Source organism: Microtus ochrogaster, chromosome 5 (assembly GCF_000317375.1).
Source record: "Microtus ochrogaster isolate Prairie Vole_2 chromosome 5, MicOch1.0, whole genome shotgun sequence".
NCBI lineage: Eukaryota > Metazoa > Chordata > Mammalia > Rodentia > Cricetidae > Microtus > Microtus ochrogaster.
Genome location: NC_022012.1, coordinates 50,571,626 through 50,585,151, shown reverse-complemented (window position 1 = coordinate 50,585,151; position 13,526 = coordinate 50,571,626). Strand labels below are relative to the sequence as shown.

Below are 13,526 nucleotides of genomic sequence, written 5' to 3'. Positions count from 1 at the left end.
GGTAGTATGTAGAGAGGTAGTATGTAGATGGTAGTATGTAGATGGTAGTATGTAGAGAGGGCACAAGGCGGAACGTTAATAGATGGGGATTCCCAGGAAAAGTGGAAGTACATCTGACAGGACAAAGGGAGAAAGGCTGGGTATTGTGCAGAATTTTCCTCCTCAGACATCATTCAGTTTCAAATGTAAAGAAAGACATGGTCATAGTGTGAGGGGCCTTAGTAGTTGGGAAAACTAATTTAAACTACTTTAATGATTCCTTAATTTTTTTAAACATTTCTACTAAGTATATTTTGTAAAATAATTGAAATCTGTGATTCTTTTTCTTCTCATAAGAAATAAAACCTTGACTACTCATAAGCATGCTGACAGAAGGCAGAATATCAATGAACCTACCATTGTATTCTATATGTGAGCTTAAACGAGATAATGGGTAAATCCCAAAAGCCAGCATAGCTGAAGCAGGCCTAAGGGTTAAAGCAGTGGTTATCAACCTGCCGGTCTCAAACCCTTTGGGATTGTATATCAGATATCATGAATATCAGATGTTTACATTACAATTCACAACAGTAGCAAAATTACAGATATGAAGTAGCAACAGAATAATTTTGTGGTTGGGGTCACTAAAACATGAGGAACTGTATTAAAGGGTCAAAGCATTAGGAAGGTTGAGAATCACTGGGTTAAAAAACACCATCCTTCAAACTCCTACCACCAGGACTACAACAAGTGGTTCCCATGTAATAATACCCCCTTTCATCAAGGAGTCACATTTAGATTAGGGAAACTGAAGGCTCATGGAAGCTAACTGCTCAAGGTGATGAAGCTAATAAAATACAAAGACTAGCTCTGAATCTAGGCCAGTCTGATCTCCAGTTTTCCCTACTGTTCACTCATACTTACAGAGTACAAAGCAAGTTAAAACAGAAAAACCATGATATGTGCAACAATAAAGGAAATATTAAAAACAAATTTTAGAATGGCTTAGAAATCAAGATCAGGAGATATCAAATTTAGGAATGCATCTTAATCCAGCTTGAACAGTGATTATAACACATATTTCACTCAAGTATATCAAGTAAGCAAAATTCTAGCTTTGATGTGTCTACTAAGAAGAAAGCTCCAAGAGAATATACTAAGGGTATTTGTATTTCTTGAAACAAAAACATGACTGATACACATGAGTATTGAGTTTTGTTAAGATCACAAAAAACCACATAAGAGTATTTCTCACTTGAATACATAAAACGTTCAGAAATAAAAGATAGCAAAACAATAAATCTAAAACCATTAAACTGGTAGCCATCAACTACAAAGCAGAAACCAAAAAAACCGCCACCACCAAGGAACGAAGTAAAGCCGCCTTCATCAGCTTCACAGGACAGGGTAAACAAGAGGAAAGAGGCACCTCTGCGGATGATCAAATTTCAGTGTGATGGTCTTGAGAACTTTGGCCTACTGTTTTAATGTTTCAAACTGCTCCAAGAAGTGCATGCAATGCTGCTTTAAGGAAATAAAATGGTTACTTACTCCAGATACTCTAAAAACAATCAACAACTTCTGTATTATCGATGGCAAGCAGTGAAATGAAAACCTAAAATTTATTAAAGAAGCAACAGTATGTTTACAAATAGGTTTTCTCTTCCCAATTTTGTCACTAGGAACATGTTAAAGAAAAAAAAAAGCAACACTAGGCAGTTAAGGGGGAAAATCCCTCAGAAGAAGATAAGCCTTTCCACAGAGATACTTCTTGAGGAGGAACGGGCTACACAGGCTTCCTTCTCTATTTTTCACCAGTGTATCTAATAATTCTTCTTTGATGGGACCAATGCATAACTGTCAGTTATCACAAAACATCTTCCTGATATGTACTTTCTATATTGCTTTCTTCTCAACAGACAGTTCTTCAAGCTGCACGACTCTTTCCAGTGCAATTTGTCTTGTTCCTATTACACTGCATGTCTTCCACGAATATCTTCAGGATCAATTTAATAAACTCCTTTGCTTTTCAAGGCTGTTCCCCAACGGCAATAGAATACTGTACCTCAACCAATATTATGACATTATTTTCTCTTTCTCATTTAGTTCTACCATCCTTCCATATTTCAATTCCTAAAACTATGGTTAATTTTTCAGAGTGATTACATCTAGTATATTGCATTAATGTAGAACACAGTGAATACTTTCTCTCTAGCCAATTAATATCCCCTTGGTGCCGTGCACATGGTCCTAACTTTCTATCAACAATCACAGACAATATTTTGCCTTATCTTTAAAAAATTAACTACTGCAGCAATTTTGTAGTCTTTCAAATACTGATTTTAGCATCTCAGAATTTTTGTTATTGGTGGTGGTTCTGGGAATGAAAGGGAAGTCCTTTCATATGAGGCAAGTGCTCCACCACTCACCACATCCCCTCCCCCAGCAGACTGATTTATTTATTACTTATTTTTGAGATGTGGCAGACAGTGTACGTCTGGCTGGACTGGAACTCAATGAGCTCTGTCTCCTTCTGCCTCCTGAGTGCTGGGATTAAAGAGATGCATCAACATACCTAAGCAGGCTAATTTATTTTTATTTTTTCCTGTCAGTACTGGTGATCAGACCCCAAATCCAAGGGCTCATATTATATATAGTAGGCAAGTGGTCTATTATTTAGCTAAACTTTCAGTCTAAGAACAATTTGTTTCTTCTTCTATTGAAAATAGATTTTTCTCAAAAAATATATATTGATTAGTTTTCCTTCTCCGCCCAGTCCTCCAAGTTCCTGTCCTCCCATCTGAATCTACTCCCTTTCTGTCTTTACTAGAAAACAAACAGGCATCTGAGGAATAATAAAATACAACATAGCAGAATAGGACAAAACAAACAAGAAAAGGAGCCAGACACACACACATTTGGACACAGGAATCCCATAAAACCCCCAGACCGGAAACCATATCATACCGGAAACCATAACATGTACACAAAGAAAAAAAACACTGAATCTACAAAGATGCATTGAGTTCATGTTGTCTGGACCATCTACTGCTGGGCATGGGGCCTATCCTTATGAGCGGTTTGTCTCCCCAGTGAAACTCTTTCAGAGAAAACTAATTTTTCATTTGCAAGTGGCTATCAATTGCAGATAGCCTGTGGGTTAGGGATGAGGGCATGTGTCCACTTCTCTCTTTAGCTCTAGACCTCATCTAGTGCAGATCTGTGCAGGCCCTGTTGATGCTGCCACAGTCTCTGGGAGTTCATATGTGTGCCATATAAGTGTTTCTAGGACTAAGACTGATTTATTTAAAAAAATGTTCACATTAAGGTAAAAAAATTATTTTCATATTTAGTTAAAATGTTTACTACTGTGAGTACAAACTGTGACTAGAAATATGCGCATCTAATAGTGGAAGACAGTGCGATTTCAGGTTCAACATATCCTGAGTTTAAAAAGGCTGAGGTTTCAGAAAATAAGGTCCAGCAAACATGCACTCATATGCCATTCTGCTTTACAAGGGAAGCCATAGACTCAAACTGTTGTTCATTACTTCCGATACTGCTTCTTGTAAAAAAGAAGAAAAAAAAAAAAACCAGAATACAGGAAAGCAGAAAATTCTGTCTTATTCACCTTTTGTTCTTTGTGAGTTATTTTCTCCTTACTCAACATGTGAGCTGAACCCATCATCCTTGTGCCATGCCATAAAACAATAAATAGACCTCGGTTTTAAATCAGTGACAAATTCAATTAAATTACGGGGGGGGGGGAGGCTGCAAGGAAAATGCATCTTTCATAAACGCCACACATAAGCTACATGATAACGATATTTAGGTTGACATTGTTCTCAGGTACGAGGCAAATCCTTCAGTCCTAAAGTAACAGGTCTAACTATGTAACATACTAATTACATCTATTAACGTAACATCAAATTTGAGTACTGCACTATGATACCCTTTCCCTTTGCAAAAATGAAAATGCCTCGTAATTTATGTGAACCATTCGGTACGCCAACTAATAAACTTTCTCCTTTACTGAGTGGGTAAAGAGTTCCTGCTTCCATGTCTAGGCAGAGACCACGCTAGTTGACTCAGTTAAGAACACACTTGACTAGGGTCCAAGAGTGGGCAGCTCACGAGTCATACAACAAAGTATGGAGTCTTGCAGAGAATTTTAACAAGGTGTTTTGAATTCTTTGGAGAAAGCATTAACAAAGTCTTGCTGTGGAGAAAATTTCCATATCATACGTAGAGACAAAATACAATTTAGATCGTGGCCTGGTGATTATTACAGCTTGGGGAAGAACCGAACTTGTGACCCCCAAGGCTGTAGGAACTCTCTCTGAGAATGGGACAAACCAACACCTTGTCTGGCTCTCATCAGCACGGGAAGTGGCTTGGACACCCCCCAAATAACATCCTTCTCCACAGGAAGTGAGTTATGTTCCCCCCCCTCCCCATGACAGCATGTCTCCCTTCCCCCAGCCGGAAGTGAGGCGCCCCCATTCAGTGGGCCTCAAACCAAGACAAACCAATAACAGCAGCAGCAAAAGAGGGATGATCTTCAAAGGGGGAAGGACATCTCGACTGTGGCCACCCCCAAGCTCCTCTTGCTTACTGACCTGCTGACGGTAGGGGCAGGCAGAGGCCTGGGGACTAATCAAAGTCCCTTGCACAGAGGACAATTCCCTCAGCCCCTCTCAATCGCCTTCACGCTTCACTCCGTCGTCTCACAGCTCGACAGAAATTCCTCCGCAGAACTTTATTTTGGTGCCTTTTCTTACTCTTTACCTAATCACTTAGTCACCTCCAGATAGTTAACTCCTCTTATCGTGGTTATATTTAGAATTGTTCCGGTGAGGAGAGACGTGAAAAATTATTCCCGATACTTTCAGAGAAATGAAGGGATTATTTTGCCCAATGCGGCGAAGGACTACGTGACTACGCAAGGTGAGACTAACTTTCGCGAAGGTTCTTGGGAAATGTAGTTTTCTTTTTCATAGCTAAGGCTCTCAAAAATAGTGGGACTTAAATTGGTAATTATAATGTACTGAAGTCTTTGAGAATACTTATTCTGTACTTTCCGACTGGCTGACAAGGTGATTAGGCCCCGAAAAGGCCCAAAACTGCGCTGTTAGTTTCCACTGGCGCTTAATTGAATCCAAACTCCCGGTCACGTGGGCTCAAGGTCCCAGTTACCACTCCCTCTAGTTTTGGATCCGCCCATCAACCAATCAGACCTTCTCTAGGTCTTGTTCTCCGGATATTGGCACCCCCCGAGAGGCGTGGCCTCTTGTCAGCTCCTCCCTTGGGGTTGAGTGGGGAGCTCGGAGACGCCGAGGTTTGGTGCGCGCACCCGCGCTATCTCTAGACCTGAAGCGGCCAAGGGTGCGCGCGGCGGGGCGGCGTGCGGGGTTGGGAGGAGCGAGCAGACTGGTAGGCTGGGCGGACTGCGAGCGGCCGGGAGCGCGCTGTGGACTCCGCGGCCGCGAGTAGTTAGTTAGTTGTGTCAGTTGCTCGGTGGCGGCGGCCGCGATCACCAGTAAGGGGACGGGACAGGCGGCAATGGTGATCATTGCAACGGCGTGTGCTCCCCTCAGGTAACGGGGGCAGGGTTGCCCATGTACTCTCCGGTCCCTTTCCCACGCGCGCAGGCTTATGGGGCCAGGGTCGCCTCGAGGTGAGGACGGGGACCTAGGGGAATCTGGACTGGGCGGCGCCGCAGGGGCTCAGCAGCCGGTGCGTCCTGCAGGGCGCGGGCTGCAGCGTCCCGGCCACCCACGCGCCCCGTGGGCACCGCGAGCCCTCTCGTGCCCCCCGTCGGCCCAGGCCTCGCTACCCTGGCTGCCATGGTCCCGGTAGCGCGGCGCCCCCCAGAGGAGGGAAAGTTGGAACCTGGTGGCTAGGGACTTCCCGGGGCTGAGCTGCGAGGCTCGGGGGAAAGTGAAGCCTTAGGGGAGCTGGACGCGGGAGGGGAGGCTGGGGCAGGAAGGATTTCTGCCAAGTCTGTATGGTCATTCCGCTTCCAAACCTGGGAGGATCATGGTCAGCCTTGCAGCATCAGTCGGGACGGAACCGGTGGCTCTGTGCCTGCTCACTTCATGCTCTAGCTGGTGAGCTCCTAACGCCTGCGGACTTACTGGGTTGCTTAGGGTTTGGGATTTGGAGAGAGTGGGTCAGACAGTTTTTTTCTTTTCCCTTTGACTCAGGGTTCTTGTGACTTTCCTTTCCTCCTTCGAAGAGGACTTGCCATCTGAACTGGGTCCCCTTCTCGTCCCCCCCCCCCCCATCTTATGCACCATCATCCATTGGAGAGCTTGATTTTGTTCTTGGACTACGTTAATGACTGCTGTGACTGAGAGCATTAGCAAAGAGGAGCCCCCCCCCCCCCCGCAAAGTCTCATTTCTGCAGTTCGCTTTTCAAAGGACCCAAATTTAGAAATCAGAGCTGTGGAATGGAGTTATTGGAAGGCTGTTGTTGAAGGATGGAGATGAGTTAGAGGAAAATTATGATTTCATCTTATTGGCCTTACTATAGAAAACCCAGTACATTTTTCTTTGCCTCTGTTGAATGTGGTAAGATTACACTTTCAATTAAATACTTGGCGACTTACATAAAAGACTATTTTTAGGTCACTGGATGATGAACATGAGCAGCCTTTTCACCTGAATTGGAATTGCTTTGAGTGTTCTGTTTGGCAGCTTTTTGTCGTCGTTGTTGTTCAGCTACAGTGTCTCTCCTTTACCTCCCCCGATAAATGAAGTGTGTAGTCTAGAAAACACATATTGCTCTCTGCAAAGTGGAAAAAACAACAACAACCCAGAAAGCTCAAATTTGAATTATCCACAAGGGTAAAACTTTCCATGAGCAATCTTGGATACCCACTTCATGATGGCTTCTTTTGTAATCTCAAGAGCATTTTAGATCTTGCAATTCACTGGCTACCTTAATTACTTTCCAGAATGCTTGGCACTTCTTTGGTGACTTTTTCAGTAAACTATAATTGCCGGTGAGGTACATGAGGTACATTTTCTTGGCTTCCAAGATAGGAGTTAGTAGCCTTATCAGAGAGATTAACAGTTAACAATGGAAACAGCGTTCATACCGCTGCCAGTGAGTTCAGGCTATGACCAGCTCACAAACTATGTAAAAAAACAAACATCCCCTTCCCATAGATGTCAGAGGGGAAGAAGAGAAAATATTTTATCATGTCTTTATTTTGGAGAGAGTAACACGACTATATTATGAGGGGAAATTGTTAGATTATTTTCTTTCAAGCTTTTTGGTTGGCAGTCCTCCTTTCTCCCACCCCACGGAGGAACCCACATTTCTGTTTGGCTGGTTTTCAGTGTTGTGAGACATGTTTGGTAAGAGGCAAAGATAAGCTTGCTCTGAGTTGTTCGGGTGTTGAACTAGTCTAGTAGTAGTGTAGAGAAACGTCCACAGTAGTGTTTCTACCCCATTAACATTCTGTCAGAATTCATTTTAAGAGTCTGTCCTGGGTCCCATAAAGAAATAATGCCACTTCATAACTGTTTTCTGACAGTCACATTAAAAATTGTGTTCCTGAAATACCTTATATGTATATGCATATAAACATTTATCTTCGTACATTTATGGTAATGTAAATATTTAAGTCTGAGAGCTTAAAAACTTTTATTTGCTTGTTTGCGTGCATTCCCTTTAACAGCTAACAGTGCCAACCATATTCGCCAAATAAGCATCAACCATAAATTCAGGCTTTGGCACATTTCATATAATAACTCTTCTAAATTGCTCCATGGTGAAGCATCATGAGATTAGCATTTGCTTCAGAGTGAGATTTGTTGTTGTTTTCAACTATAACGATGTGCTGCTGTTTAAGGGGAACAGGTGCTGGGCTCTAGCTGTTTGTGTTGTAACCTGCCAAGTCATACTCTTTTGTTGGATAGGTTGTTAAAGCAATTTAGGAATCAAACTGTGGCCCCTGGCATGCCAAATATGAGTTTGAGGCTCCATATCACTTTCGCAAATCCCCATTTTCACTGCTAATGTAGATGTGAACCTCATTTTCTCCTTTGTCTTTTACGTGATTCCTATGCTCCAGTCTTCCCATTATTAGAGTGTCAGGTACAGGCTTCTTAGGGAAGAAGATTCTCCTTGGAGAATTCGAATATTCTAGTAACTTTCAGGCCAAAATCACATTTGAACAAAAGACAAGTATTTGGATGACTTTTGAAGTGTTGGGCATGGTGGTGGGACCTGAATACGTGGAGAACGATACTGTTTTTGCCAGGAGCTTACACTTTAGGAGGGAAGCTAGCTGGGAACTGGTAATTATCATACGGTGTGATATATGACAGGTGTGTGCACAGGTGCCTGTGAATGAGGAAAGTACAGAGGAAGGCTTGTTGACTCAGACTTGGATTCTTGGCTGTGGGGGATGTTCTGGAATCTTAGTTACTCAAGCTAATCTTGAATAATATATGAATAAACTAAGTTCAGAAAGAAGGAACCTATTTTATCCTAATGCTCTTGTATTAAAAAAAAAACCACAAACACAAGTCATGTATGTAATATGGGAAATCTAGTAGCCGTGTTTTAAAAAAGTAAAAGTCGAGACTCATAAATTAACCCAGTGTTTTAAAATAACATAATTCCAACATGTGATCAATATAAAGCAATAATACGAAGGTATTTAACATTCTCGTTTTCATACAAAGTCTTCAGAATCTGCTAGTATTTTTATGCTTTAGCACATTTCAACTAAGACTAGCTACATTCACACACTCCGTTTCTATACATCAACAGCACAGCTTTGGAACAGAGGCAAATGAATCACTGACTGTAAACCAAGCTTAGGAATTTTAACCTCACCTTGCAGGCTGTGAAATTCTAGTTGAAAAAACAAAAACAGGGCTGAAGAGATGGCTCTTCCAGAGGACCTGGGTTCAATTCTGGGCACTGATATGCTGATTCACAAACATGTGTGACTCTAGTTTCAGGGGATCTGACACCCTCTTCTGGTGTCAGAGGACATTGAAGGCCAAACGCCCACACACATAAAATAAACAGCAAAAACAAAGTGCTTCACCACCACCTCCAGCAAACCATCCTGCAATACATAAACTAATGAATGCATGAGTTGAGAAAGACTGAAGGTTAAGGGTGATTTTCACGTTTGTGTTAGAAGCTTCTAGGTAGATGGGGCCAAAGCTAATGGGAAAAGTCAACCATCTATGCCAAATAGAGATCAGATGGAAAAACAAACAAAGGACCCCCCCCCCCCCTAAAAAAAAAACCAACAAAACAGAAAAGCTGAGTGAGTTTGTTAGGGAGTTGAGAGGAGAATATTTGAAGGACCAGGAGTTGTCAACCTGTGTCCTACCATTTAAAAGGGCAAGTAAGATTTGGTTTGAATAAAGTCTCTGTGACTTGGAATTTAAGGTAATTTAGAGCAGTTAGCTACATTGTAACGCACTAAGGAAGTTGAAAGTACAGCTAAGGGGTTTAGCTGATTGAGAAGGCTACAGTGTTTTTCTTTTTCGTTTTTCTTGACTGGGATATCTTGGAGTCCTGGCTGGCTGTTTACTAGCCAGTTGCCAAAGCCGACCTTGAACTGCTGATCTTTGTGCCTCTACCTCCCCAGCACTTGGATCACGGCCAACATTTGTCATCACACCCGAGAAAGCACAGTGTTTGTGACCAAGGATTCTGCAAGAAAGTACTGGAAGCCAGATGTTGAGGATTTAAAGACATTTGCCTTAAAATGTTTTTATGAATTGCCTTGGGATTGGGAAGAATCAATGGAGAGAGAGAAGAGTGGGGGAGGGAGGAGAGGTGAGCATAGAGAGAAAATGGGAGGAAGGGATGAGGAGGAGAGAGGAAGGAAGGAAATGAGCGTGAGTATGAACATCCTGGGCACAGGTGGAGAATTTGGCCTTGGGAATCTTAGTTTGGGGTTTCTGTTGTTGTAAATACCATGACTAAAAGCAAGCTGGGGAATACAGGGTTGATTTGGCTTACTCTTTCACATCACCGTTCCTTATTGAAGGAAGTCAGGACAGGAACTCAAAGAGGGCAGAATCTGGAGGCGGGAACCTGATGTAGAGGCATGGAAGAGTGCTGCTTATAGGCTTGCTCTCCATGGCTTGTTCAGCCTGTTTGGGTTTTAATTTCAGGTGTAGTCAAGTTCACAACCAAGAATAGCCATAACAAATGGAAAGTATTACTTTTCAGCAAGCAGAAGAGGTGGTAAAGGTTGCTGGACGGAGGGTAAGTAAATTTGAAACTGATAGAGGAAAGGGAAAGAATTGCTAGGATGTCTTGTGTGATTTTGATTAGCCATTAAGAATGAAAGGGTGTTGGTAGAACAGAGTTTGAAAAGAGTGTGAGTTTAAAACAACTTGTAGGAGAAACTGGAGAGGGGAGAGGCGGAAACACAGGAATATGAAGCAAGCTGAGGAACTGTTTGAGGTTGGAGACCTTGCTGTTGGGCTTCTGATTGTATCTGGAGAATCTGTTCAGTATTCCTGAGACCCTTATCTTACCATTGCATTCCTTGTTTGTAAGATAAACAGCTAGAGTTCAAACCTTACCCGTAAATTTCAGAACCCAGTTTATTACAAACTTCTTTATAGATAACAGTTTGGTAGCAATACCTGAAGATAGTTAGGAAACTCAGGATACTCAGAATTGTGCATTGTATGAAGACTTGTGGACTCCATTTTTCTCTTCTCATTTGCTAGCAGATTGTTACTGAATGTTTACCTGGGCTTTAGTGGACATACTGCTTTCTGGGTCCTCTGGAAGCATAGCATTGTGGTTACAGCTGGTGAATTCTGGGCCCAGATAGCCAGGAGTTGCTTCTCATGTCTGCCATTTGTAAGCTGTGCCCTTGGGAAAATGATTTTCTTAGTTTTCTTCTGTGTCCTGATCCTTTTTCTACAGTCACTCAAGGACCAAGAGAGTTTTATAATGAGCTAACATTGGAAGTATAGTTAGTATCATGTATTTGTTAAATAATACAAAACACGGTATAAGTATTATATTTAGAAGTAAATGATACTTTATAGTTTTCCGTTGACTGTCGCTCTTTTCATTGTTTACAGTTAGGGCTTCCACTTGAATTTTCAAAGTAGATTTGGTCACCTTATAACAAGGGAAGAGCAATGATGCAACTCTTAAACGGTGGAGTAATGGACGTCTGAAAAAATGAAACCCTGCCTTCCTTACAGGTGGGGGCAGTACTTGGGGCTTCATTTGAGTGGGCAGTAGGAAGGAAGACTTGAGGTACTGGCGAGGCAATAGAAAGTATTTTACTAACGCCACCCATTTCTTATCTCTACCTTTTGGGGACAGTGGTAACCACGGTAGTAAACTTTGCCATCAAATATTTCAAGAAAACTCCTGAAAGTTAAAAGAGCTTGTGGGTTTCCAGACTGTATAAGGAGGTTAGTGTGCTGAGCACTGAGAGAGAGGAGGACCCTGCTGCTTGATAACCTTTTCTGATCTGTGCTGGGTAAGAACATATTTAAACCGCTTCTTTATGCTCCTTTCTGTACAGATGAAACTTGTCGAGTGGTAGGTAGCATCTGTGAGTCTGTAAACCACACCAGCAGTAGCACAGAAATATTCTATAAATAGAGTGATTTCTAATTTAGGGAGTTAAACTTTTGAATTCTTAAATTTTATTTCGTATATTTTCTAAATGAAATGTGTAAGCAGACTCTGACTCCTATTATTTATAATAATTGTAGTTCTTTCCCTCAATTCTGCCTTTCAAATGTCTAGCAAAAGAATCTTGTCATCGGAAACACTGGTTTTTTTTTTTTTTTTTTTGGTTTTTCGAGACAGGGTTTCTCTGTGGCTTTGGAGCCTGTCCCTGGAACTAGCTCTGTAGACCAGGCTGGTCTCAAACTCACAGAGATCCGCCTGTCTCTGCCTCCCGAGTGCTGGGATTAAAGGCGTGCGCCACCATCGCCCGGCTAACACTGTGTTTTATATCTTTTGCAAAAGGCAACTACAGAGCTTTACAAAGGACTGAATGCTAATTCTCTCTTATCTCCTCTGGGTCTGTGTGGTCTGTATTTTCACGGACTTGCTATCTGACTAGGCCAGACTGAGTCCTGCTGTACACAAAGCCCTTCCTCTGGCTCTCCATCCTTTTTACTTCAAGATCTGAAGTGTAGTTTGACATTATATATTACACCACACATTTTAAAAAGTAATAGTCTTTTTAAATTATTATTATTATTAATTAACTAATTTTTTTTGTTTCTTTCAAGACCTGATTTCTCTGTGTAGTCTTGGCTGTCCTGGAACTTGCCTCTGGAGTACTGGGATTAAAGGCATCTACCACTATCACTGCCCAGCATATTCATAATTTTTAAAAAGCTGAACGAGATGTGGTCTCAGCACTCAAGAGGCAGAGGCAGGTAGATCTCTTAAGAGTTCAAGGCCAGCCTAGTGTATATAGTGAATGAGACCTTGTCTTTTAAAAGTAAGAAAAGCTTTTTCGGGGCTGGAGAGATGGCTCAGAGGTTAAGAGCAATGACTGCTCTTCCAGAGGTCCTGAGTTCAATTCCCAGCAATCACATGTGGCTCACAGCCATCTGTAATGAGATCTGGTACCCTCTTCTGAAATGTGGGCATACATGGAGGCAGAATGTTACATAATAAATAAATAAATCTTTAAAAAAAAAAGAAAAGCTTTTTCAAAAAATTGTTTCTATTTTTAATTATGAGTGTGTGTAGTGGGGTAGGGGATGGAATGTGTACATGAATGCATTTGCCCACAGAGATCAGAAAAGGATATGGGATCCCCTAGAGCTGGAGTTACAAGGAGTTGTTAGCTTCATAGTGTTGTTGCTGGGAATTGAACTTGGGGCTTCTATATGAGCAGTATGTACTCTTAGCTGCGGAACCGTCTCCTCAGCTCGCCCTACCCCAATTAATAACTTTTCAGATAAAAGAATTTATTGCCATAGAAAAAATATGGCCTAAAATGGAACATAGAGTCAAAGGGAATATCTGTCTTTCCATCTAGAGATAACTAGTACTAATAATTTGATGCTTTCATTCATCCAGTTTTTTAGTGTGTATACATTCCAAAATATCTAATTGATATTCTACTAAATAAAGTAGGAATATGGTTTATGTGTCAATCATAATCAGTAGAATGAGCAGGCCACTCAGTGATTGGTATGTGGGAGCTGGAGTGGTTTAGGAGATGCAACTTCATGCTTAGTGGAGGGCTTCTTTTCATTTACAAAAATGGTATTTCTCGAGTTCCTGCGAGTTTCTTCCTGCTCTCTGCATCTGGCCTCTGGCCTCTGGCCACCTCCCTCGTGTCATGGCCCCTAGACGGCAATCTGCGCTTCTGCCTCAGTCCAAGAAACCCAAATTGGCTCCGTCCCTGAAACTGGAGGACAAGTCTGCCTCTCCCGGCCTGCCGAAGGGAGAAAAAGAACAGCAAGAAGCAATTGAACACATTGACGAAGTACAAAATGAAATAGACAGACTTAATGAACAAGCAAGTGAGGAAATACTAAAAGTAGAACAAAAATAT

At 41.9% G+C, this 13,526-nt stretch overlaps 3 protein-coding genes across 5 annotated transcripts in view; 2 read left to right on the top strand and 1 right to left on the bottom strand.

Annotated features, from left to right (window-relative positions):
* Window positions 1-4,920, bottom strand: part of Hmg20a (high mobility group 20A) — an 82,453-nt gene extending 77,533 nt beyond the window's left edge. Inside the window, exon 1 of the mRNA XM_005347400.3 lies at window positions 4,599-4,920. The gene's annotated coding sequence lies outside the window, so the exon portion shown is untranslated. The remainder of the gene's footprint in view (window positions 1-4,598) is intronic.
* A 503-nt stretch (window positions 4,921-5,423) lies between these two features.
* Window positions 5,424-13,526, top strand: part of Peak1 (pseudopodium enriched atypical kinase 1) — a 230,639-nt gene continuing 222,536 nt past the window's right edge. For all 3 annotated transcript variants that reach the window (XM_013346256.2, XM_026779029.1, XM_026779030.1), the window contains exon 1: window positions 5,424-5,576. The gene's annotated coding sequence lies outside the window, so the exon portion shown is untranslated. The remainder of the gene's footprint in view (window positions 5,577-13,526) is intronic.
* The window catches only part of LOC101998101 (protein SET-like), a 2,627-nt gene continuing 2,411 nt past the window's right edge, over window positions 13,311-13,526 (top strand). Inside the window, exon 1 of the mRNA XM_005347522.1 lies at window positions 13,311-13,494. Within this exon, the coding sequence (XP_005347579.1) occupies window positions 13,311-13,494 (184 nt within the window). The remainder of the gene's footprint in view (window positions 13,495-13,526) is intronic.